General features: G+C 40.7%; 1 protein-coding gene across 2 annotated transcripts in view; it reads left to right on the top strand.

Moving 5' to 3' along the window:
- The window catches only part of LOC311062330 (alpha-1,6-mannosylglycoprotein 6-beta-N-acetylglucosaminyltransferase B-like), a 147,080-nt gene extending 145,430 nt beyond the window's left edge, over nt 1-1,650 (top strand). For both annotated transcript variants that reach the window (XM_084081276.1, XM_084081275.1), the window contains one exon: nt 480-1,650. In XM_084081276.1, the coding sequence (XP_083937402.1) occupies nt 480-678 (199 nt within the window). In that variant the 3' untranslated portion in view covers nt 679-1,650. The remainder of the gene's footprint in view (nt 1-479) is intronic.
- The last annotated feature ends 24,643 nt before the right edge of the window (nt 1,651-26,293 follow it).

Genomic DNA, 26,293 nt, shown 5'->3' with positions numbered 1-26,293 from the left:
GTCACTCCACTAAAACATCTTCTTCCTATATGCTGCTGAAGACTCCTGTTGTGCAATATGTTTGTTTCATCATGAACTGACTGTGATGTGATGTTATTTTATTTATTAGTGGTGTTTTTAGTGTTGTAGTTGTTTTAGCATTCTTTTAACTGGGAGTAGTTCTAGATCATAGTAAGCCAGTGGAACAACATTTTGTTCATTTATATCTATCTATCTATCTATCTATCTATCTATCTATCTACAGTATCTAAAACATATTTTACATCTTTCTGTAAATTGGCAACTACAACATGAAGTGATGACATTTCTGTCTCCTGTCTTACCTGTTCTCAAGTCACTCTCAGGTTTTGGTGTCAAAGTCTAACCACCTCTAATTTAGTAGCACCAACAGGGGCCATATAGGACCACTTTATAAGAGGCTCTTTGATTCAACAACATAAAACACACATAATCTCTCTGTCCCCATGTTCCTCCCTCAGGCTGGAGGTCCAGTGTGACGTGGTCGACTCAGAGATCAATCACATTCTGCCCGGCTTCTCTGTGGTACGGAGGGAGTGCGGTCTGCAGCGTGAACCCCTCCTCTTCAGCTGTGCAGGACACTCACCTAAGTACAGACGCCTGTGTCCCTGCAGGGACTTCCGCCACGGACAGGTGGCGCTGTGCGCAGACTGTCTATGATGACGGGAGCTGTGACAACGCCCCAGGCGGGTAGAGGCGAGGCGCAAACGAGAAGAGGAATGCAGGTGAAACAGAGAGAGGAAGGTGCATATATAATCGATCTGCACGGGTGAAGGGTTTACGAGAACTCAAATGAAAAGAAATTTGACAAAGTGATTCCCTAGATGCCCAGGAATGAGGAATGTGGAGGAATAGATTATGTTGGAATGTCAATGATTCCCCATGCGCTTGGGTTGAAAGAGCGTTGAATTATATTGCAGGCTACAGCAATGTATTGCAGGCTACAATGCTAGTAAGACAAGCTATGAATAGAGAATTTCGAAAGAAGGTTTGTTGACTCCCTAGCATGAGGACCACATAATCAGGTGCTCGGAAATTCAGAGAAAACGTATTCCACTGGAGGAAAACGTCTGATTAACCATCCTGTTAAAAACGTTAGCCCCACTGACCACAGGAAATAACTGCTATACCAGGGTGTCAGCTGGGGTTCCCTATGTTTCAAATGTATCTCACTCAAGCCAAGGGTTTCAGAAGTGGAAATATATGCCGAACGGACTAATCCTAACACAGAGGCGAATGTGTGAAGATTCAGTACAGTATAGGGGGCCGATTTCATGCTGTGACAAAGTCTTCAAAATACCTTGACGTTGGAAAGCCAACCGTGGGTCAATATCCAATCTCCGTTTCTCTCTCCTGGGCTCTGTGCGTGGACAATGGATGATGGACAAGCAGATTATCTGCATCGCTTTTTTCCCTCTCCTCCTCCAGTGATGGACAGAGTCTTTTATCGGACTAGAACCAGAAACTTGGGCGCCCACAGTCAATGCAATCATCTCTGCCTGCAAAACAAAGGTGGGGGGGGTGAAAAAAAGATACATGATTATTTTTCAAGTGATTGTTTAGCAGGGCAGAACATTTTTAAGGAGCCACCTGGGCTTTGTGATGAAAATAAATAAAATGAAATAAAACGAATCAGTTGAATGAGGGGGTGTTATGCTACATCTTGTCTTTCATCAGTCCCTTTATTTCTCTGGTCATTCTTCTTTTTTTTTTTTTTTTCTTTTTTTTTTTTTTACCTCTATCCAGCCAGGCACCGATCCATAGGACACAGTATGTGTGATCTTTTCCACAGACTCATAAGCCTGGATGGTTAAAGGCATCGATAAAAGGTGAGGAATGAACCGGGGGGAGTGCTGTTACAGATCAGATATCATGTACTGGACCCCCAATGGGAAGGGAGCAGGGACAGTTTGATGGTCGGATGGGAAGAGAAGACAGTGCAGTGCTTTGCTCCCAAACTCCCAAACCAATCAAGGTATGACACGTACAATGGGCCGAGAATGGGATGCTTAGACAATCTAGCATACTACAGTATATCATTAATGTACAAAACCTTGCTTGCTTGGATTTCACTGTTTCACTCAACCTCTTTCACCCTGTCGTCCTTATTTTGGGCACCATAAAGGTTTTGAAAATACTTGCAGCTCTACAAGTTCACAATGTCGTGACACATTGTGCATTGTATTGAGAGCTTGTAGAGCTGCATCTAGAGCTGAATTATTTTTTTAAACAATTTAGAAAAGTTTGAAAATAGGGCTTAAGTGGTTAACACTTGTCCTGTCACTGTCCTGCACCTTGAAATCCCTTTGTCGTGTATGTAGTGGGCAATATCCAAACAAGAAAGGTGACAACTGAAAAGAAGATATATTTCTCAGTACTTGATCAACATCCTATGTATGTAAGGCACTATACCAATAATAATAAAAAATAATGATTATGAGTATTATGGTCTTGCTGTAAACATAGGAAAAAGTATTATTTTGCAAAGTGAGTAAAGGAATTTATTTAATTTTATGTTTTATTTTATTTATATTTATGTCACTTTTTTATTTTGAAAAGTCGCAGATACATGTATTTTGAAAAACTACTTTTGAAGTAGCCTTCAAAAAGGTCATGGGTGGTGAACACAGATGCTGTACCCCAGAAGGTTTCTCTAGGTTAAAACAAAGGTCAGACTAACACCAGTGTTAGTCTGGTGTCCCGAAATTCTGAAAAGTCACACATTTTATATGGTACCATTCATTCCAAAACTATCCCATCAGAGAAGAATGTTAACTGTTACTGTATGGTAGGGTTTCTGCCTGCTAACACTGTGCAGAGAGTTTATGTGGTTGATGGGACCAAGGATTATATTAACAGTAATGCCACGTGACAGTGTATTGGTAACTGAAATTGTCAGATAACTTAAATAAACCAACCTCAATACAACTTATGCTGGTTTGGTTCGTTTAACACTGCATTTGCGACCCCCTGTTCAGGGAGCAATAAAATCCTCAGCGTTTATCCCTTTGTATGTACACAAACTCTGAGAATTTGACAGAATAAAGAACAGATTGGAGTCGCTGCCCTTCAAATCACAGTGTTTAATTATTACATGCAGGTATGTCTGTCTGGCCCCTGGCTTTTCACCTATACAGCTGACAACAAATGGCGCCCCGCTGCCACACTCTCTGACACGTTCAAAGTATTCTGTGAACAGAACAGGTCTCACATCTATAACACATGTGCACAAATAATTTTGAAATATGTTTGGAAAATCTGCTCACAGTAAACCACTTTCAACCTGCGAAAATAGCAGATCTACAGCCAGCTCACAATGTGTTGCATAGATCAGCTATTTTCACTGCATGCGTGACACCACCATACCACAAAGTATAAAACTTAATAAAGGCTTAAAGGAGAATTCAACATTAAAACACTACTGGGATCACTTATGTGTACTCTGGCTCAAATTCACTAATGTGGACTATTTTTTTTAACTCATCCATGATCTCTTTACATAGAACATAGAATAGAACTAAGAAAACCAGACCAGGGAACAGAAGGAAAGAAATGCAAGACCCAGACGAGACAATGCATGAGGCACAAAGTGACACAAAAGTCTCAACCATGACAATACCTCTCCCTCAAGGGACGGCTCCTGACGACCCACAGGGTCAATGAGGAACTTGAGGAGCGTAGGCGAATTGAGAGCGGAGATAACACAGACACACAGGCACGGAAAGGGGCTGAAACCCCCTGAAGATTTCTTCCACTGCCGGACAGGAAAGGGACATTGAGACAGGGAAACCTCTGGGAAACCTCAGCCTCAGGGATGATTGAAGGGCTGGCCTCCACAGGTGGTGCAGGCTCTGGCTGATTGGTGCTGTTTGTCTCAAAATGGGTAGACTGCCCTAGCATGTCTGATATCTGGCATAGAGGGGCGGGTTTAACATCTCCGGAGAGAGAATGCGTGGGATGCCATTGGTTCTCTGATCTGTCCGTCACCCCCGCCCCGCATAACATTTGGAGCGACGCCCACTGCACTCTGGTTGGTTGAGGATGAATCCCACTTCCTATGCCCGGAACAGCCTGGAGATCGAGGCTACAAAATGGGTGAAGAAAGGCTTTCAGGAGAGAGGTAGACGGCCTCAGAAGACTCCGGTAAGTGGAGAGCCATCGGCGATCTAATTTTCAAAAGTATTTGCCGATTGTGTGTGTGCGTGTGCGTGCGTGCGTGTGCGTACGTGCGTGCGTCCAAAGACCATTTAGTATTATATGTGCATACCAGTTAGCTTGGTTTACTGTATTCTTGTAATATTTTTGGGATTAACATTTGCTGTTGTTTTAAAAAAATATATTACTGGACATATTCACCAAGGCAGTTGGCTTAGATCAAACTGCACCACAGTAGAGGAGGACGTCCTTGTAATTAATAGTTCTTTGATTAAGTATTAAACGGTAGGTTGTGTGTGTGTGTGTGTGTGCGTGCGTGCGTGCGTGCGTGCGTGCGTGTGCGTGTGCGTGTGCGTGTGCGTGTGCGCGTGCGTGCGTGCGTGCGTGCGTGTGCGTGCGCATGTGTGTGTGCTGGGGTGTGTGAAGGAAAGTCATTCAGAGAAGGGAACACAAAGAGAAGGATGCTCTGGTTTGGAATTCCAGCAGAATACAATGAATAATAAATCACACGTGTGAATGCAAGAGTGCATTGATCAATGTATCATCGACCCATGCAGGCATGAATTTTTTTAGCCCAATCAACAGCTCATGCTCGATTTCAATTTAACAGCCAAGCCGATTGAAAGTACAATTAATACTTTTAATGTCCCTGGACCCCAATTCATCAATCTGCTTAGGGAGCAATGTGAAAATGATCATAAAAACACATGGGTCCCTATGTGCTGCAAATCAATTCTTTCCTAGTCTATCTGGGGGATAATCGAGCATCAATGCTGGGTCCAGGCGGTGTAAAGGTCTCAAATGTCAATTCTATTAGTATAATCTGTGATGTTGTCACAGAGTAATTAAGGGATTAATTCTTAAGCATTAAAAGGTTAATTACTTGAGGAGGGTGATTGCCTGAAATTGCAGGTGTCTGCATGTTTGTGCGTTGCAGAAAAAGGGAAAGAGATTAGCCCACATACCATACAGTAGGCTACATACTGTACAGTCACATGCATACCTGAAATACAGTAGAATGGGCACAGATGTAATACACGTTACACTCTACAGTAGGTAATTTGTAGCCCTAAATTGTTTTCCTTTGCATTCTATTTATTCCTTTTAACAGGTCGTTCATGAAAGTCCTTGCGGTCTTGTTTCCAATGAGAACCTGTGAGCAATTAGGGGTTAAGAGTCTTGCTCAGGGACAAATTTCATTTCATCGACACATATGCTGACCTGGCCGGGAATCGTACCTGCAGCAACCAGGGCCTCTGGCTCTCTAGGCACGATCACTAACCACTCAGCTATGACATGATCATTGTTGACTAGGATCCATACCATTTCCAAGTCGCCCTGGATAAGAGCGTCTGCTAAATACCTAACTGTAAGTTGTAATACATACTGATTGTACAAGAGAAACACATTTGAGTTTTTTTTTCACTCTTCCAGTTTACTGCTTTCAGGGTGACTTTCAAAGTTTATTCAGAGGTACGACCAGATGGAGATATTTTGAGCAGCTGTTTATTATGTTTTTATTGGTCTCCATCAAAACAAGTCTAGGCGAAACTTAACATATGGCTGGAACTTGTATGGGTAATGTGGGAAATGATGGAAAATATGTGTTAGAAGGACACAGTGGTACTGTCTTGTGCAGTAAAATGGTCTATCAAACATTGTATGATTATATTCTTCAAGACATTTACAGAAAGAGTAATAACAAGCATTTGGATGTGTACGATACTGATCCATGGGCCGCTTTCTCCATATGAAATGCCTCTATTGCTTTAAATAGGACTCTGTGGCAATTGCATCATTTTTTAGGCCCATATTTGCTTTAACAACTGTTTTAACATTTTTTTATCAACTTCAGGTTGAGTCTGCCTGTCTATCTGACTAATGATCGGTTGAATGGTAAGAAATAAACTTTATTCCACAAAAATCCACAAACAAAAAAAATCTACAAACAACCCACTGAGCATTTTTCGGGCTATTAGACGTCTCAAATACGTCGCTACGGCTAGGCTAAAACCAGGTTATAACTGGTCTAAAAGTGAACGTTTTTTCAACGTCTATTCTTAGCCTAGAGACGTCGATTAGCTGTTTTTTAAGCGTCTACCGTATGTCCTCTAATAGTGACCTCTATTCAATTAAAAACCAGGCCTCTATTAATGACCGTGGCGTTGTTGAAACAAACAAATACAAGCCGGTCTGCTAATACAAGCCATTTTTTAACCCTTGCTTTGTGTTAGAAAACTGCATCCACTTGTGGTGTTAGCGGGTCAAATTTGACCCGTGATTTAAATCAGCCCAAAATACTCAAAAAATAATTATTTTCATTATTTTTTTCTCCCACCTCATAGCTGACTTGTAATGCATTCATATCCATGTAAACACTTTTTAAAATATTATGTTGGGTTAGGGCTAGGGTTTCATCTTTCAATACATCTTGTTTTCTATCATAAAAATGTTAAAATTCACTCATTACATTTCCTATAATGAAGGCAATGGATAATAATGTTATCTAGCTATAATAGAATAATTAAGAATAATAATTAGAACACACTTCCAAAAAATATATATAAAAAAAATACTTGTTTTCGTTTTTTAACTTCTCTTCCGGGTAATTTCGGACCCTAACACCACAAGTGTCACTTTTTTTATAGAGACCATCAGAATGAATTAAAAATGATGATAAATAATTTTGTTGCGTTAAAATGGCTATTTCTGAGGATGTCATGAAGCCTCGTTCCAATAAAGAAATGTAAAGGGTACTTTTTTAAACTTGAAAACGGGTCAAAAATGACCCTAACACAATGGAAGGGTTAAATCATTTTTTTAAGTCTCAAGAGGGCGCTGTTTACTAAGATACCCATAGGAGTTATATGAAGATGCGTGATCTGCCCCTGATACTTCCTTATAGACGGGTTTCTTGTTTACAAACATTGAGACTGCATGGTCCAAACCTGTTTTGGGGAGTGCTGGTGTTGGCTGGTGAGACTCCTAGCGAGACATATATAGCCTACTCCACCACGCAACGGTATTGTGTGCCGAGAATGTTATAGTGTTCCACTTCCTATTTTGTCTGCTCATATTTTTTGTTTCATCACTTCCAATTTCACTTGATTATCCTGTATACTATGAGTTCTGATGACATTTCATGAACAGGCTGTCAAAGGAGCTTGTTGAAACTCAGATGCAGATAGCATCTAAACGGCTAAGATCACCCTCCCCCCCCGGCTCCATCACCCTCCCCACCCGGTATTTGAGAAAATATTCATTCATTTTTTAAATCCGTCTTGTTCAAAATGAAAACGTTGCTGCCCTTTTCTTTATGGAATAAAGGCAGACAGGTTCATGTGTGACTAAAGCTTCCATTCAATATTTATTCCAGGGTTTGTTTCTGTTCTCTGACAGAGGGGAGCTTAAATGGCAATTTTTAATATCCGCTCCTATTGTTTGCTCGTCTTATCCTCCAATGTGCTGATTAGGATTATGCTTAGCGTGGCGAGAATGTGTGTGTTTGTGTGCGTGTACGTGCATGCGTGCGTGCGTTAGTGCGTGCATGCGCGTGTGCGTGCGTAGGTACGTAGGTACGTACGTACGTACGTATTCCCTGGCTCATATCACAACAGGGTCTAGCAAACACACACAGAAACATGTGCATGCAGTTCATTTTTCTCTCTGCTTTGCGATTGTTGGCACTCTAAACTCTATAAAAGTCTTAAAACAGCTTGGATTGAGTTGTATGTTCGAATGGACCAATTGTATATTTTGGTGTTAATCTAACGTCCACTTGCACCACCGGCAAACTTGGATGTCTGCTATTTGTTGGTTCTCTTACATCCCATAATCCAGAGGGACAGGAGCCTGGTAACTGGCCAATTAGTAGCGGTGCAAGTCGATTGCTCTGCAATCTTCTTTTTTTTTTAAATGACATACTGTAGTTGTTGTTGACAGATATGAAAGATATTGGGGAATTGAGGTCCTTGGCTTCTGTCAGCGTGCACAAGAAATATGACTCTGATCGGCCTAGTGCGGTAGTATGCAAGATTACTGTAGCTGGAGACGCACACGTGCATGTGTATGCATGGATGCACAACATGTGGGTGTGGCTGGATGAGTGCAAATGGATGTTTGTGTGCAAGTAAGTTCCTTTGTGGTTTTGTCCAAAGTGCCCTCTCTCCGAGTGTGAGAACTACAATTGCAAAGTGGCGTTAATGAGCTTACTATCAGTGCTATTTAAACTGACAGCTGTTATGGAATTTGAATATAAAACATTATATAGAATATTATTCATGCTGTTTGAACATTTATCAGCACAGGGACAGTTGATGTACACAGCTGAATAATCCATATGAATGAATGAGTCGCATGAGAAGAAAGGTGCTCGTGAAAACCAGTACGGAAGGCTTCGGAAGCTGTCATGGTCATACTGTAGGTTATGGTCATTAGGGCACACTTACACACACATATATTTGCACATTTGCAGTATGAACAGATCTTATTCTGTCTCATCTTATTCTGACTATGTATCATAAAAGTCATAAGATACAGGGCAGACAGACGGACAGACAGACAGACAGACAGACAGACAGACAGACAGACACACTCTCACAATCTCAACTTTCCACTCAAATCCAAACTCTTAATTCATTTCTCCTCTCCTCTGACATTATTTCTTGGATTCCCAGGCGCCCAATTTCCCTCCCAACCCTTTGGCTGTACCGTCTTGCTTGTTTGACTTTGTTTATTGGTTTGTGTGTATGCAGCTAGTTTTTGTGAAATTAATTAATGTTTCTGTGGCTTTGAACTTGTGTTATTGTGTGAGTATCGCTACAATCGTATAAGTGTGCGTGCGTGCAAGCATTTGAGCGTGCGTGTGTATGTATGTGTTTGTGCATACAGGCATGATTGTGTGCAATCTTGCATAAATTACTATGAATAAGGGTACGCAAGCCTGTGTGTGGGTGGGTGGGTGTGTGTGTGTGTGTGTGTGTGTGTGTTAATGCACGTGATGGGCGTGCATGATGACAAACATCCTCCATCTCTTTGTAGTGTTTTTCCTCATGTTTTCTGTTGGAGCTGTTTAATGAAGCCGGCATCCTTTTGAAGTGGAGTAAGAGGATGGATTCTCTGCCTCCAGTAGGTCATGTGGTCAGATCCCTGGTGGGCTCCTCACATGGAGGTGGAGTGGGCTGTGAGTTATCTCTGTCTCCTTTTTGTTTTCATCTCTCCGTTAAGGCTGATTAAAGGTCTTTTCACATGGGGAGCAACTGACGTGGCTATAATTCCTTTTCAATGAAAAGCAAGCGAGCAGGTAGGGAGGTGCGGACAGTCTGGCGGATTGACAAGCGAGTTTTCGCACTCCCGCGAAACTGATGCCCACCTGCTGCGAGAGTTTAATAGTCTTTAGAAATGCACCTATTCACATGAGGAGCACAGTGTGGCCACACAAATCCAAGTACATTATGCATATACATTGCTTAATGTGAAAAGACTGCTATACTTAGATGCGTGGTAATCATGTGCTGAAAATAGCTGATCCACAAGCTGAGAAGATTTGCTACTTTAGCCACGCAACTATACTGGGCGCGACAATTTATAACTCAAGCCTTATAGGGTGCCATTGATGAGGATTAACCGGCTTATAACTTTGTCAGTTTACACAGTATGGAGTGTGGAGTGTTAATGTAACTTTGAAAATGTCAACAAATCCTGTATAGTTGCTGCTAAACCTTATTCCTCACGCGTGTGCCCCACTTGAGGTCCTCACCGATGTGTACGCTGAGGAACTTGAACTCACCCTTTCCACTGCAACACCGTCGATGAAGATAGGGGCATGCTCTCTCCTCGGCCTCCTGTGGTCCACGATCAGCTCCTTGGTCTTGTTGAGGTTGAGGTTGTTCCCCCCTGATTTCTGAGTGCTAATGATCTGACCCCATCCCTGTAGGCAGACTCGTTCATTGTTGACAATCCAGCCCATCACTGTCATGTCGTCAGCATACTCAATTATCATACATAAGAGCTGTACGTATGCACATTTTTATTTAGTTTTAGTCATAGTGTTTTAAATAAAATTCCATTTAGTTTTAGACTTATTTTAGTCATCTGAAATATTTTACTGCTAGTCTAGTTTTAGTTGACTAAATATCATAAGTTTATAGTCGACTAAATCTACAGTTAATTTAGTCGACTAACATGCATTTTAGCAGTGCCTTGATGGCGTCGTAATGGCTGATTTTACACTTGATTGCATGCTGAAATTAGCCGATCTACAAGCTCACAACGCGTCGCAGCGGAACGCGTTGTAAGCTTGTAGATCTGCTATTTTAACCGAGCGCAACTGTGATGGCCACATGTGATGGCCATTGGAAACACCAGCTGACACACAAAGTTGGTAAAACATGGTGGACACTTGTCTTTTTGGTTTATTAATTTAGTTTATATTTATTTTCAGCAAACTACATACTACATGCATAAAGGACTACACACAACCGGTTAAAGGACATACTGTTTATTGCAAGTTTGATGATAAAGTTACTGACTGGAGGGTACATCCATTAGGTTCTTTTGTTTGGGTCAAGTTGTTTTATCAGGAGTAATTTAATTGGTATTTAAGTTTATTTTGTTTTGTTGAGTTATCAGTTCTGAGGAGTGTTGAAGTTTAGATTGCTGGCCATGGAAAGACCAAGCTGCTTCACAGGTGCTTATAAGGAGCTGATTAGTAATTGGACTGCACCATGTCCCCTGTGCTTAAGGGGAGGGGCAGGGATTTATTATAAGTTTGAATGTATTACTGCACGCATGAAAATGTATTGGCATTTCAGTTGTATGTAATTTCTTTATTTAATATGAGTTAGTGCAGTAGTGGATTATGTTGTAGCTATTTGTAGTCTGTTTAAATGTTATTCTTTGTCTTCCCCTTTGTGTCAAGAGTGGTCTGATCACCCACTATATATGTTCCCCTCATGTCTCATTTGGTTAGTTCAGTCTTGATGTCAAGTTCAGTATATTGTCTGCATTTGTTTGGGCCAGAATGAATGTCTTGTCTTGTTTTTATGGGAAAAAGAAAAGATAAAAAAATACATTTTAAAGAAACTACACACTTGTCCTGGTGTCTCTCTTGCCGACCAACTCTGGTCCCTTACAGCAACCAAACATAAAATGACTTGTCTTCTACTGGATCCCTTCTCCACTCGTCCCCCCCTAATATTTTAGTCTAGTTTTATTTGTTGACGGAATTTTCAAAATATTTAGTAATATTTTAGTCATCCTAGCTTAGTCTTTATTTCATTTTTATTTTGTTTTCGTCCGTGAAAAAAGGTAGTCGACAAACAATTTTCATCATAGTTTTAGTCAACGAAAAAAACACTGGTGTGCAGTAGTGTATGTACAGGGAATAGAGGAGAGGGCTCAGCACGCATCCTTAAAGGGCTCCTGTGCTGAGGGTCAGGGGGTCAGAGATTTGATGCTACTTATTCTCACCTCCTGGTGGTGGTTTCGTCAGGAAGTCTAGTATCCAGTTGCACATGCTTGGGTGCCGCTCAACGTCTCTGAGCTTTGTGTCGGGACTTGCTGGAACTATAGTGTTGAATGATGAACTGTAGTCCACGAACAACATTGGCCTACCTACGTATTTGTCCTTCAGCTTTCTTTCATCCAGGTGAGGGAGGACGGTGTGAAGAAGAGTCGATGGATCTGTTTTGGCGGTATGCAAACTGCCATGGGTCCAGTGAGGCAGGCAGCGCGGAGCAGATGTAATCTCTCACCAGTCTCTCAAAGCATTTGCGTGAGGGGTTGGGGTGGGGTTAGGGCGGCAGGTCTCCCGTCATTCAGACATGTCACCTTGGAGTGCTTGGGGACGCGAACAATGGTGGACATTTTGAAGCCTGCCGGGACCACAGCCTGGGAGGTGAGGGACCACGTGAAAGAAGAGATGAGAAAGACAAAGGTGGAAGGGGTGAAGGATGGGTGGAGTGTTATGTAGAAGGAAGAGAAGGAATGAGTGAGGAAGAATTGGAGGGAGTGGAGGAGGAGACGGAGGATGGGGGAACAGTATTTATCAATAATTTATCAATAATTGGCAGGTTGCTCTTGAGTGTCGGCATAAACCTGAATAAATATAGTTGTGTGTAAATAATAGAGATGCTTCATTGATACCTCAAATATTTGAAGAACAACAAATCAATGACAGACACCCCCAGGTAGAGGAGAGAGGGGGGGGAGTTGCTACTGTACACCCTGTAACAACAAACTGAAACTGCTGAAGGAGTCTCTCAACGTCATAAAAGTTTGGTGTGTGCGTGTGTTTGTGTGTTTTTGTGTGCGTTTGTTTGCATGCATGCACATGCATACACCATGCATCTGCATTTATTACACTAATACATAATATTCTCTCTCTGCTGTCTCTCGTCTTCCAGCCTTGCACTCCTCCCACCTTTTTATAACATCCCTCGCTCTTTCTCCCATCCGTCCAGCCAGCTAGCTCATCTCCCTGGCTTCATTTCTGTCCTCCTGCATCTTCCGACCACTTCAAAGAAGAGGAGGCAGGATCAAGAGGGAGCAATGGTACCGAGTGAGACATACCACCCTAAGGACAACTAACCATTGTGTTTCCTTCTCTATCTGTACCGAGTGGACCTCTGACATAGACCTACTGCACATATAAACAGAGCTGCTACCTTTAAACACGTTTTAAATCTTTTCTTTTTTGTCTACTATTTACATTTTTGTTGTAAAGTTTTGGGGGAGAAATGCTGCTAATTGTCCCAAAAGTGACTGCAAAAGATTGCTGCTATTTGTTTCAAAAAGCTATAACCTGTACAGTATATAACATGTATATAGCGTCGCAATGTGACATAGCTTCTTAAATTGTTTTTATCTTGACACTTGCTTTGGCAATGTAAACGTATGTTTTCTCCTGCCAATAAAGCTTGTTTGAATTGAATTGAATTAAGACATAAAGGAGAGAGAGAGAGAGAGAGAGAGAGAGAGAGAGAGAGAGAGAGAGAGAGAGAGAGAGAGAGAGAGAGAGAGAGAGAGAGAGAGAGAGAGAGAGAGAGAGAGAGAGAGAGAGAGAGAGAGAGAGAGAGAGAGAGAGAGAGAGAGAGAGAGAGAGAGAGAGAGAGAGAGAGAGAGAGAGAGAGAGAGAGAGAGAGAGAGAAAGGTTGTGGTGATGGTATTCCCAGAATTGCAACACACACACACACACACACACACACACACCAACACACGTGCACTCAAAAACGATAGACGTCAAAGCCTCTCTGCAACACTGTGGCTAATGGCTCTAATAGCTGTGATGGCTCTAAATGGCTTTAATGTCACTGTAGTCACATTGCAACATTTGTCACATTTGTCACAGTACCTAGTCTTAACTCGTGTTAAATGAGCCATTTGAGGTTGACAAACATCAAAACAATGACGGGTGGAAAAATAAAAGCCAAGTCAAATGTGTCGCCTCTGAGGGTTTATGCAGGAAAATTCATTAATTGTCTCTCTGCTGTCTTCTATAGTTCAAGTAGTGTTTGAAATGTGGAACAAAGGGAGAGAGAGCTAGACAGAGGGATTGTAGAGATGATGAAAGGTTGTTGATGACAAGGCTGGCCTTTTGGTTCTCTCTGCCCTGTGATGCTATACAATGCTTGCTGCTTCCACCCCCCCAAAAAACACACACACACACACACACACACACACACACACACACACACACACACACACACACACACACACTTCACGCTCATGTCACGCTCATGTCACCATGACTCAGCCATAACCATATAAGGAGTTCCCAATGCAAGCCCAAATATGGAGTGTGTTGAATAACCTCAATGTGTCATCATGGCATCAAGCACAAGCAAATCACTCAGCTCTATATACTGGCACAAAAGGGTGCATACTAATTACCCATATATGGGCATATACTGATGACATCAGGGATCTCCATATATGGGCATAAAAGGGACAAGGACTGACAAATACAAAGATCTCCATATACAGTATGGACATCTGGTAATGTGATACAGAAAGAGGGATTTTTAAAACGCAATGGTTCTTTAGATCTCTGGTGTCCACATTTTGTTTTAAAATACAAAATTACTACCCTCGCCCTCGTCTATGACAGTTATACCATCATGATCATAAACCCTGCTATTTGTAGAGCTAAAGATTGTGTCGGAATTTGAACCAATAGTGGTACACATACACAACATGCAGTCATGAAATTGTAGCCTTCCTGGCATGGTCCAGACAATTTTAAGATATTTATCCTCACCCTGGTTTAGAGGCTATAGAAAGTATACCCACTGTCTAACACTGGTTCTCAACCTTTTCAGGCCACGACCCCCCAAAATAATCATATTTGATCTGTGGACCATCACCCTGGCAAGCACTTGGAATTGTAAGATTTGAGGCATGACATTTAGTTTGACTCGGTTCCACATTGGAGATCAGCTATTTTCAAAATGTTTGCATCTTCCTTATACTATTTGACAATTTGGCCAATGTTTGACCAGTTTTTATAGTATGCTTTGTTGATTACTTTTGATGCTGTAATGGTCTGTTTTCATTTCATTTATTTTCATCTTTTTTTTCTCCTTTTCTTTTTTTAGGTACTGTATTAGGTATTAAAAGTCCTTAAATTGTCACTTCACTGTCATCTGGGGACCCCTCCAAATCCCGACCCACAGGTTGAGAACCACTGGTCTATAGCTTTGAAATAAGTTTTTAATCACAGCAGCAATCATTAGGAAGTAAAAAGTGGGTGCGTACATACATGCGCGCGCATGTGTGTGTGTGTGTGTGTGTGTGTGTGTGTGTGTGTGTGTGTGTGTGTGTGTGTGTGTGTGTGTGTGTGTGTGTGTGTGTGTGTGTGTGTGTGTGTGTGTGTGTGTGTGTGTGTGTGTGTGCATGTTTGTGCGTGTATGTAATACAGTATTATTATGCCTGCCAGGTCCTTGGGGACTCTAACACCACAGCAGAGAGGAGCTTTGATCACCGCAAGATGGGAGTCAGCTTGAGAGGGTAGACAGTTAGAATCACAATGAAAACAAACACAATCAAAATGTGCCATCAAATGTGTACAGTATTACGCATGATCTTCAGGCTTCAGTGGACACATTATGTAAGCTTTCTCATAGTCTGCCCACCGGAACAATGAATTATCTTTATTTCTGCCTCCCACACCCTTTATCTTTCTTTCTCATTCCTCTCACATGGTATCTCCTGTCATAGAAAACACACAGCACATAAAACCCCAGATACCATAAAGGACATGCTCCAACAAACCTCAGATCTATGACTATGGTGAACCGTACTCTTTATATGAAGGCGATCTCACAATCACCAACCCCAACTTCAACCTCTTAAAAATGACCTTCTAGAATCTGGATCATTTCAATTAAAGAATTCTATTGTTATGGGTGTCATTAGACCTGTTAAGGTAAAGACTATCTCTCGTAAACAAAATGCACCATGGAGAAATGCAATATCTGTACAAATCCAGAAAAGAGAATGCGGGAAAGCTGTGAGCAAATGGCAAGAAGCAAAATCACCATAGAAAGGTGCTCTCCACTGCATGAAAAGAGTAAATTACTGTCAAGTACTTCCTCTGAACATGGTCCCACTGTATCAATATGGCTGTATACTATATTCACATTTCTATGTTTGAATATTTTAGTTATTATAAATTACATCTTGTAGTTTGCTCAAGCTAACATAAGGGTTATTCTTTTAATGTGTGTATATGTTGGTGCTGCAAGACAAAGCCAAAGCCAAATTTTTAAAAAAGGATTGTTTTACTCAAGGGGCCAGCTTCTGAGTTGTAAAGTTGTAAATTGAGGCTGTATAGGAGGTGACAGTTCATATGAATGGCCTGTAGTTAGCTGTTTCACCCCTGCTGATGTCAGAAAGAATTACTCTCCATTCAAACGGATGGGTTTTTGCCGAACTTTACACTTCATTTTATTACCTTCATAAACATTATCATAAATACTATATGCTTCCATTGGCTAGTTTAAAGTCTTCTTTTAATCACCATGATATGCGTTTTGGTAAATTATGGTCCCATTTATTTAAAAAATTATGATAAAGCAGGGTATGCTGTAGGAGGGCCGTGGCTACCTTGTGATGATTTGATTGACAAGCTACACAACCAATAGCATTCATTCCCCACCCACCCCGCTTTGGTCCCAACCAATAGCATTCATTTCCGTGTTTTGGATATAGAAAGATGGCTGATTTGAAATGGCTAAAAATAGGCTTAGTTTACGGTCTGTAGAGTAACTTTGTCCATCTTTTTTACTGTCTATGGTTTTACTGCAGTTGTGAAAATATTAGATAGAAGAAAGCATCCTTCTATTTCTTTCCCCTTTTCAGAGGGTGTTCCCCTTGCACTGACAACTATTGTGGTGACGGTCTTTATCTCCAAAGGCTAAATTGAAATGGTAATCTTTACAAGTACTAATACTGAACAAAAGTACTGCACATCAACAATGTTGGTGGATCTCGGACTTGGCTACAATAGATCTCGGTCTTCATGTGACCAGCCTGCGACATCAGTCATCTCATCTAATGACATCAGTTGTATGATATATTTATTCTACAGTATGACTCAAACATTTGGGCAGGGTTTCAGCACAACCACAGTCCCATTGACTTGAGTTCAATATTTCAAAAAGTATAAAACCTAGACTATGTTTTAGTCTTAGTAATTAGAGGAGGTATGTGGCCTACTGGCAGCACACAGCTGTTTGCGAGATTAACAAGTCCGGACAGGCAGCACACACACACTTTTCAAAAACTCCCAATCAAGGCTTTATTGATGAACGTTTCAACACACATGCAGTCTTCTTCAGAATTCTGATTTTGAAGAAGACTGTGTGTCAAAACGTTAATCAATGAAGCCTTGATTGGGAGCTTTTGAAAAGTCTCAGTGTGCCCAGACGTGTGTGTACTACTACACTGTGATCGATGATGTAGTATGCTGCCATTATGCTGCCGTTCTGTGAACTGTTGAAGGTCACTGTTTTCTGCTCTGTGTTTTGCCCAGATAAGCTCCAGTGTCTCCTCTGCCATGAATCATCCACAGCAGCAGTGTCTGGCAGCAGAGTTTCATCCATGATTGACATGGTGACTCCGTTCCACGGCGAGGTTGTTTGCGATGAACAATCAGTGCTGATGGCTTTAAGCCTGACTTGTGCATCGCGTCACGCACCAAATATAGGGTCTACAAGGTCACAGCGTGGCACAGCATGACATGATGTTGTGAGCTTGTAAATCTGCAATTTTCAGTGTGTGACACTGGCGCGCAACTAAGTATAAATCAGGCATTAGAATTCACTGATTGGTCAGCAGCAGCTTATTACCCTCTCAGTGGTTTAATAACACCCTCACCCAGGACAAATAAAGGCTACGTATGAGATAATATACTGTATGTCACAACTTTTGTCAAAACGAATTAAAAAAAAATAAGCCAAGTCATGAAAAACTGTTTCATATTTCGGTTTTGTTTTCTGTTTTTAGTTTTGTAAAGGAAAAAAATAAAAACTCTGTGCTTCTGTTCCAGGCTGTAATTACACTGCTGTTACCCTCCGTCACTTAACTGGAGAAAATAATCAATTTGAAATTCCTGGTTAAGTTGGGCTAAGGTTAGAGGGTAGCACTTTACAATAATGACCCGTTATAAAGCATTTATAAACGTTTATAAGTAGTTTGTAAACTATTAACAAATCATTAACAACCTGTTTGTTGACATTCGTAAATGATTACTAAAACCTTTATAACTACAGTTACAAATCATTTGTAAAGTATTAGTAAGTAGTGAACTATTCATGAATAAGCCATTTATATACATCTGTAAAAGATTATTAAATCATTTGTAACGACCCATTCTAAAGCATTTATAAACGTTTATAAGCAGTTTGTAGACTATTAACAAATCATTAACAACCTGTTTATTGACATTCGTAAATGATTACTAAAACCTTTATAACTACGGTTACAAATCATCTATAAAGCTATTAGTAACTATTCATGAATAAGCCATGTATAATACATCTGTAAATGATTATTAAATCATTTGTAACTGATGTTACATAATATATACAAGCTATTGGTAGCTTGTTCATGTTTAACATATGCTTTGTTAAACATTCCTAAAGTATCTATAAATCCTTAGTACATGTTATTATGTGCCCTATAGTAAAGTGAAGACAGTTCATCATTTACAACTGTCTGTTAATGTGTTTGTTCATGTTTAACATGCTTTGTAAAACATTCCTAAAATATCTATAAATCCTTTGTACATGTTATTATGTGCCCTACAGTAAAGTGAAGACAGTTCATCATTTATGACTGTCTGTTAATGTGGACTTTCTCCTTACCTGTTGCAAACCACCTGGCTTTCATGAATGCAGACACCAAACAATTACTAGAATTATCATTCATGTTAAGCAAATGATGCGTAAGACATTCGTAAAGAGTATGTAAACCATTTGTGGTGTTAGGGACCAAAAAAGTCACTACAAAGTACTACCAGTCAACTCTAAATTGCCTGAAACGTACTCCTAACAGGTTTTTGGGGGGACGATTTTGGCCTCCACACTTAGTGATTATTTCGGATTTAACTTTCGTTTCGGTGGTGACCAACTTTCGTTTCGGTAGTTTGATTACAAAATGTAAGTTGTGTAAAAAATAATCTGACTATACTAAGTTGTTATTTGTTTGTTTAAGTCAGGCTATACTCTACTCAGAGTCATAAGTTTACAAAATGTACTAAAGTACAGTGAACGTCTGTGCGGTTTGTCTTCATCACTGAAAATAACATACATGTAAACTGATGTCATGTGCAGTTGGGGTGAAGAAACACAACCATTTCACTCCTAATAATACCTATTTGATTTGACATCCTGACTTGCTGCTGTAGCTGAGGCTTGAACCTGTTACCTGCGGCTCACTAGTCAGTGACTCTATCCATTCACCTACAGCTGTTTCCTTGGAATCTGCGGTTCTGAAACGTTTTGTTGTCAACCCCCCAAATTGACATGTATTTGGGCAGTGGACCCCAATGTGAAAAGATGTAGTGTCAGGGCCCCCCATGAAAAAGATTTATATTTATGCTGTAACACATTTTTTTAAAGTTATTTGTCTTGTTTGTTGTTCAAGTCAAAGCACCAGGAAGGCTGTACTTGTCAGCCATCTGTTAGCTCAATGGGTTGAGACGCAGTATTCATGATCCAGAGGCCATGAGTTCAAATCCCATTGATGTCTTTCCTATGATTCTTTCCTTTGCAGACTGGCTTCCAGAAGATCAACTGAAAACTACCAGGAAGGCTATATTTGTCATCCAACTGTTAGCTCAATGGGTTGAGACGCAGTATACATGATCCAGAGGCCATGAGTTCAAATCCCATTGATGTCTTTCCTATGATTCTTTCCTTTGCAGACTGGCTTCCAGAAGATCAACTGAAAACTACCAGGAAGGCTGTACTTGTCAGCCATCTGTTAGCTCAATGGGTTGAGACGCAGTATTCATGATCCAGAGGCCATGAGTTCAAATCCCATTGATGTCTTTCCTATGATTCTTTCCTTTGCAGACTGGCTTCCAGAAGATCAACTGAAAACTACCAGGAAGGCTGTACTTGTCAGCCATCTGTTAGCTCAATGGGTTGAGACGCAGTATTCAAGATCCAGAGGCCATGAGTTCAAATCCCATTGATGTCTTTCCTATGATTCTTTCCTTTGCAGACTGGCTTCCAGAAGATCAACTGAAAACTACCAGGAAGGCTGTACTTGTCAACCATCTGTTAACTCAATGGGTTGAGACGCAGTATACATGATCCAGAGGCCATGAGTTCAAATCCCACTGGTGTCTTTACTGTGATGCTTCCCTTTGCAGACTAACTTCTAGAAAAACAAGTTAAAACCACCAGAAAACCTGTAACTCTCAGCCAACAGCATAGCTCAACTGGTAGAGCTTCTGTCCAATAACATGACTTGACTTGACTTGAGTGGGTTCGATTCCCACTCGAGTCAAGTGTCCCCGGTAACTTGGGGCAACGGATAAATTGACTGATATCCTTAGTGATGCTTCCCTTTGCAGACTAACTTCTAGAAAAACAAGTTAAAACCACCAGGAAACCTGTAACTCTCAGCCAACAGCATAGCTCAACTGGTAGAGCGTCTGTCCAATAACATGACTTGACTTGACTTGACTTGAGTGGGTTCGATTCCCACTCGAGTCAAGTGTCCCCGGTAAATTGGGGCAACGGATAAATTGACTGATATCCTTAGTGATGCTTCCCTTTGCAGACTAACTTCTAGAAAAACAAGTTAAAACCACCAGGAAACCTGTAACTCTCAGCCTACAGCATAGCTCAACTGGTAGAGCGTCTGTCCAATAACATGACTTGACTTGAGTGGGTTCGATTCCCACTTGAGTCAAGTGTCCCCGGTAACTTGGGGCAACGGATAAATTGAACTGGATTTGAACCAGCACACTCCTACAAGTTATTCTACGGATATCAGTCAATTTATCCGTTGCCCCAAGTTACCGGGGACACTTGCCTCGAGTGGGAATCGAACCCACTCAAGTCAAGTCAAGTCATTGGACAGACGCTCTACCAGTTGAGCTAAGCTGTTGGCTGAGTTACAGGTTTCCTGGTGGTTTTAACTTGTTTTTCTAGAAGTTATTCTGCAAAGGGAAGCATCACGAAGAATATCAGTCAATTTATCCGTTGCCCCAAGTTACCGGGGACACATGACTCGGAGTGGGAATCGAACCCACTCAAGTCAGGTCAAGTCATGTTATTGGACAGACGCTCTACCAGTTGAGCTAAGCTGTTGGCTGAGAGTTACAGGTTTCCTGGTGGTTTTAACTTGTTTTTCTAGAAGTTAGTCTGCAAAGGGAAGCATCACTAAGGATATCAGTCAATTTATCGGTTGCCTCAAGTTACCGGGGACACTTGACTCGAGTGGGAATCGAACCCACTCAAGTCAAGTCAAGTCATGTTATTGGACAGACGCTCTACCAGTTGAGCTATGCTGTTGGCTGAGAGTTACAGGTTTCCTGGTGGTTTTAACTTGTTTTTCTAGAAGTTAGTCTGCAAAGGAAAGCATCACAGTAAAGACACCAGTGGGATTTGAACTCATGGCCTCTGGATCATGTATACTGCGTCTCAACCCATTGAGCTAACAGATGGCTGACAAATACAGCCTTCCTGGTAGTTTTCAGTTGATCTTCTGGAAGCCAGTCTGCAAAGGAAAGAATCATAGGAAAGACATCAATGGGATTTGAACTCATGGCCTCTGGATCATGTATACTGCGTCTCAACCCATTGAGCTAACAGTTGGATGACAAATATAGCCTTCCTGGTAGTTTTCAGTTGATCTTCTGGAAGCCAGTCTGCAAAGGAAAGAATCATAGGAAAGACATCAATGGGATTTGAACTCATGGCCTCTGGATCATGAATACTGCGTCTCAACCCATTGAGCTAACAGATGGCTGACAAGTACAGCCTTCCTGGTGCTTTGACTTGAACAACAAACAAGACAAATAACTTTAAAAAAATGTGTTACAGCATAAATATAAATCTTTTTCATGGGGGGCCCTGACACTACATCTTTTCACATTGGGGTCCACTGCCCAAATACATGTCAATTTGGGGTGTTGACAACAAAACGTTTCAGAACCACAGATTCCAAGGAAACAGCTGTAGTTGAATGGATAGAGTCACTGACTAGTGAGCCGCAGGTAACAGGTTCAAGCCTCAGCTACAGCAGCAAGTCAGGATGTCAAATCAAATAGGTATTATTAGGAGTGAAATGGTTGTGTTTCTTCACCCCAACTGCACATGACATCAGTTTACATGTACGTTATTTTCAGTGATGAAGACAAACCGCACAGACGTTCACTGTACTTTAGTACATTTTGTAAACTTATGACTCTGAGTAGAGTATAGCCTGACTTAAACAAACAAATAACAACTTAGTATAGTCAGATTATTTTTTACACAACTTACATTTTGTAATCAAACTACCGAAACGAAAGTTGGTCACCACCGAAACGAAAGTTAAATCCGAAATAATCACTAAGTGTGGAGGCCAAAATCGTCCCCCCAAAAACCTGTTAGGAGTACGTTTCAGGCAATTTAGAGTTGATTGGTAGTACTTTGTAGTGACTTTTTTGGTCCCTAACACCACAAATGGTTTACATACTCTTTACGAATGTCTTACGCATCATTTGCTTAACATGAATGATAATTCTAGTAATTGTTTGGTGTCTGCATTCATGAAAGCCAGGTAGTTTGCAACAGGTAAGGAGAAAGTCCACATTAACAGACAGTCATAAATGATGAACTGTCTTCACTTTACTGTAGGGCACATAATAACATGTACAAAGGATTTATAGATATTTTAGGAATGTTTTACAAAGCATGTTAAACATGAACAAACACATTAACAGACAGTTGTAAATGATGAACTGTCTTCACTTTACTATAGGGCACATAATAACATGTACTAAGGATTTATAGATACTTTAGGAATGTTTAACAAAGCATATGTTAAACATGAACAAGCTACCAATAGCTTGTATATATTATGTAACATCAGTTACAAATGATTTAATAATCATTTACAGATGTATTATACATGGCTTATTCATGAATAGTTACTAATACCTTTATAGATGATTTGTAACCGTAGTTATAAAGGTTTTAGTAATCATTTACGAATGTCAATAAACAGGTTGTTAATGATTTGTTAATAGTCTACAAACTGCTTATAAACGTTTATAAATGCTTTAGAATGGGTCGTTACAAATGATTTAATAATCTTTTACAGATGTATATAAATGGCTTATTCATGAATAGTTCACTACTTACTAATACTTTACAAATGATTTGTAACTGTAGTTATAAAGGTTTTAGTAATCATTTACAAATGTCAACAAACAGGTTGTTAATGATTTGTTAATAGTTTACAAACTACTTATAAACGTTTATAAATGCTTTATAACGGGTCATTATTGTAAAGTGCTACCGGTTAGGGTTAACAGCCCTAACACTAACCCTTCCAGTACGACCCGTAAACCAAGAGACAGAGACTCCTGGTCCCACCAGGATCCACGGCATCCCAATTTAAAGTTAACTTAATTTGAATTAATCCAACATTTATCTTTAACCAATGTATTAATTTCACCACACAATTTTACTATTTTACCATTGACATTTATTTATTTTTTGTCAATTTGACCTTGCCAATTGTGTTGGAATATTTTTTTGAGAGTGTAATAACACCCTTAGGGCACCGGCCTTGCAACCCCCTGGACTCTCATCCCCCTTAACAGCTGGATCCAGGTGTTTGAGCTAGCAATAATGCCGTCAAGGAGCAGGACAGGCCAGGGACCACAACACCAGGCTCTCAAAGCACATGAAGGTTCAGTGTTTTCTACATCGTCTGGGTGGTGCAGGGGTAAACTTCCTGCCCACCACCGCAAAGACAAGGTTCAATTCCTCCGCTGTTACTCTAGATTGGTCGGGCGCTCAAAAAGCACGAGTTCCTTAGCATGGGTTATACGTTCTCCTGGTGAACCTTCTCATTCATTATCAGAGGAGACATGTGACTAAATGGGGAGAAAAAAACACAAATTAAATAAATAAATACATCTAAATCATAAATGTACAAAAAAACGGTTGACACATGCTGTAACAAGCAATTCCTCTAGGACCCTGAGCAAAGCAGCCTTTCAATACTTTACGAGATATTTTGTATACATGTATTCAAAGCTGACATCTTACATTGTTTTATGGTGACTTTGTAGTTTGTGAATGTTTAGAACATTTTACTCTCCTAGGCATTTTTTTTGTGCAATGCATTCTCTCTGTTCCCTCTTTCCATAAAATAAGCTAAGACAGCTGGGTGCTCTGAAATTGCATTTTCTCTATACTTTTTTTCTGTAAATATTGCCATCATTAAACATAAAACTATACTGTGTAGCCAAGTGCACCCAACACAGATGGTGGATAATAATGGCACAGCACACAGCACCCAATCATACTTCATCATCCTCAGCTTTCAAGCTTTACATTGAGTGTAGTCTGCAACTGGGTGTGTAGTTGCATATGGTGTACATGCAAATTTGTGTGTATTGCTCTACTGAAATTCAACTGGTGAAAAACATGATTGAATGTCACTTTTGTTTTCTGTTTTAGTGAAGAACACAATTCCTCTAGCTTTCATAATTTGTCAATATAATTTGTGTAGCGATTTGCATGAAGTTTGGACAAATCTGTAGGAGTAATATACTTATTTTTTTTTTTGCAAAAATCGGCCTCTTGGTGATAACAGGCTGATCTGAAAAATTCGGGCAGAGGTTCTGCTCTGGCATCCAGGGAGCGTGCATGCACAATTTTGCAGCGATCGGGCCAAAGGTGCTGAAGATCAGCTGGTCACAGACGGACGGACACGCAGACACACACACGGACGGACAGGGTGCAAAACATAGTCTCGTCCACGCCCTCGGCCTGGCGGAGACAATTAAAAGGTTTACTAAGAGAGCGAGTCAGCAGTCATGCATCAGTATTGTATTGCCTTTGTGGCAGGATATGAGAACAATATCCATGGTTCAATTAGAAATTCAGAATGTCCACTTGCACATGAATCATAATGTGTTTTCAGTGATATCCAAATGATTTAATCAGCGGATCGATCCCATTGTAAATGTGCACACCTCTAGGCTCATTTGTGAGCATCTGTCTTTTAGTGCACATGCTTTTAAGTAGGATGTAAATTGTAAGCAGTTGGCCATAACTGTATTACTTAATGTTGACCTGAAATAACATTAGATCTATTTTCATCCTGCATTCTCTGTGGGGTTTTTGTTCTTGCTGATGTGATGCTGATCTTGCACTTGTAGTTGCTCTGGATAAGAGCCTTTGCTAAATGCCTAAGTTGTTATGCTGAAGTGTTACTTTCTCACTTTCTCACTCTTTATGTTATCCCTTCTTTGTTCACCTTACTATCTACAGTAACAGCCGAAATCCTGTGATATCTCTCTATGTGGCACACACACACACACACACACACACACACACACACACACACACACACACACACACACACACACACACACACACAAACACAGATGCACAAGCTTGGGAAACTCAACAAGTGTTTCAGTTCACAGACACTGAACAAAATTGTGGGCATTCCTGCAATCTGCAGGCCTCTCACAACTAGTTTATGGACAACATTTCTGAGGCATCCACATATAAACACAAGCAGTTTACATCTGTAACCAAACTGTCTAATAGCATCCTTAAAACGTTGGTACTTTAGCACCTTGGTAAGGAATGCCTCTTTCAGACTGTGGTCGAATGTACATCCCAATTCTCAAACTAAACTTAGTAAACTTTAAACACGCACGCACGCACGCACGCACGCACGCACGCACGCACACACACACACACACACACACACACACACACACACACACACACACACACACACACACACACACACACACACACACACACACACACACACACACAGAGACACTCAGAGATTACAGCTAGTTCCTGTGGTGATTCTGAAGTCTTTAAATGGAGCCTGAGAGAGGCCGATCCATCTCTTTGCACTGGCTAAGGTAAATACAGATGCTATCAAGGTTAAAGGTCCACTTGAACCTTGATAACAAGAGGCAAACCGGCAAGGCTTGATAGAAAGGGGGGGAAAAAACACTGCCCGCACTGGATTGATTTAATGTTGGAGACTTCATGAGTAAACAAGAAACAAGCGCATATCTCCACCAGGCCGGGATATATTCTCATCACATTAGGCCAGAGAGAATGTGTAGCAATTTGTGAGGCTGTAAGAGGAGTAGCAAGGTTTGAAGAAAATGCAAAAAGGTATATGTACATATAGCCTATATGGAGAGTTGTGTCATGAACCAAAAATAATTCAGTCTACGACCTACGAGTCAAAGAGTTACTATTAAAGAGCTGAAAACGTAAAGCAGGCTGGTACAGTGCCACTATGGGGTTGATTCGAAAAATATTCAGGGTGTGAATTTAGCGCCAATCGAATCGATCAAGTAGTTTGCCAGATTAGCTCCAGACACGCACAGACACACAGACAG

This window comes from Gymnoscopelus microlampas (genome assembly GCF_963454915.1).
Source record: "Gymnoscopelus microlampas genome assembly, chromosome: 2".
NCBI classification, from domain to species: Eukaryota; Metazoa; Chordata; class Actinopteri; order Myctophiformes; family Myctophidae; genus Gymnoscopelus; species Gymnoscopelus microlampas.
Note: the sequence above shows the minus strand (reverse complement) of the source record. Positions and strands in the feature narration are given on the sequence as shown.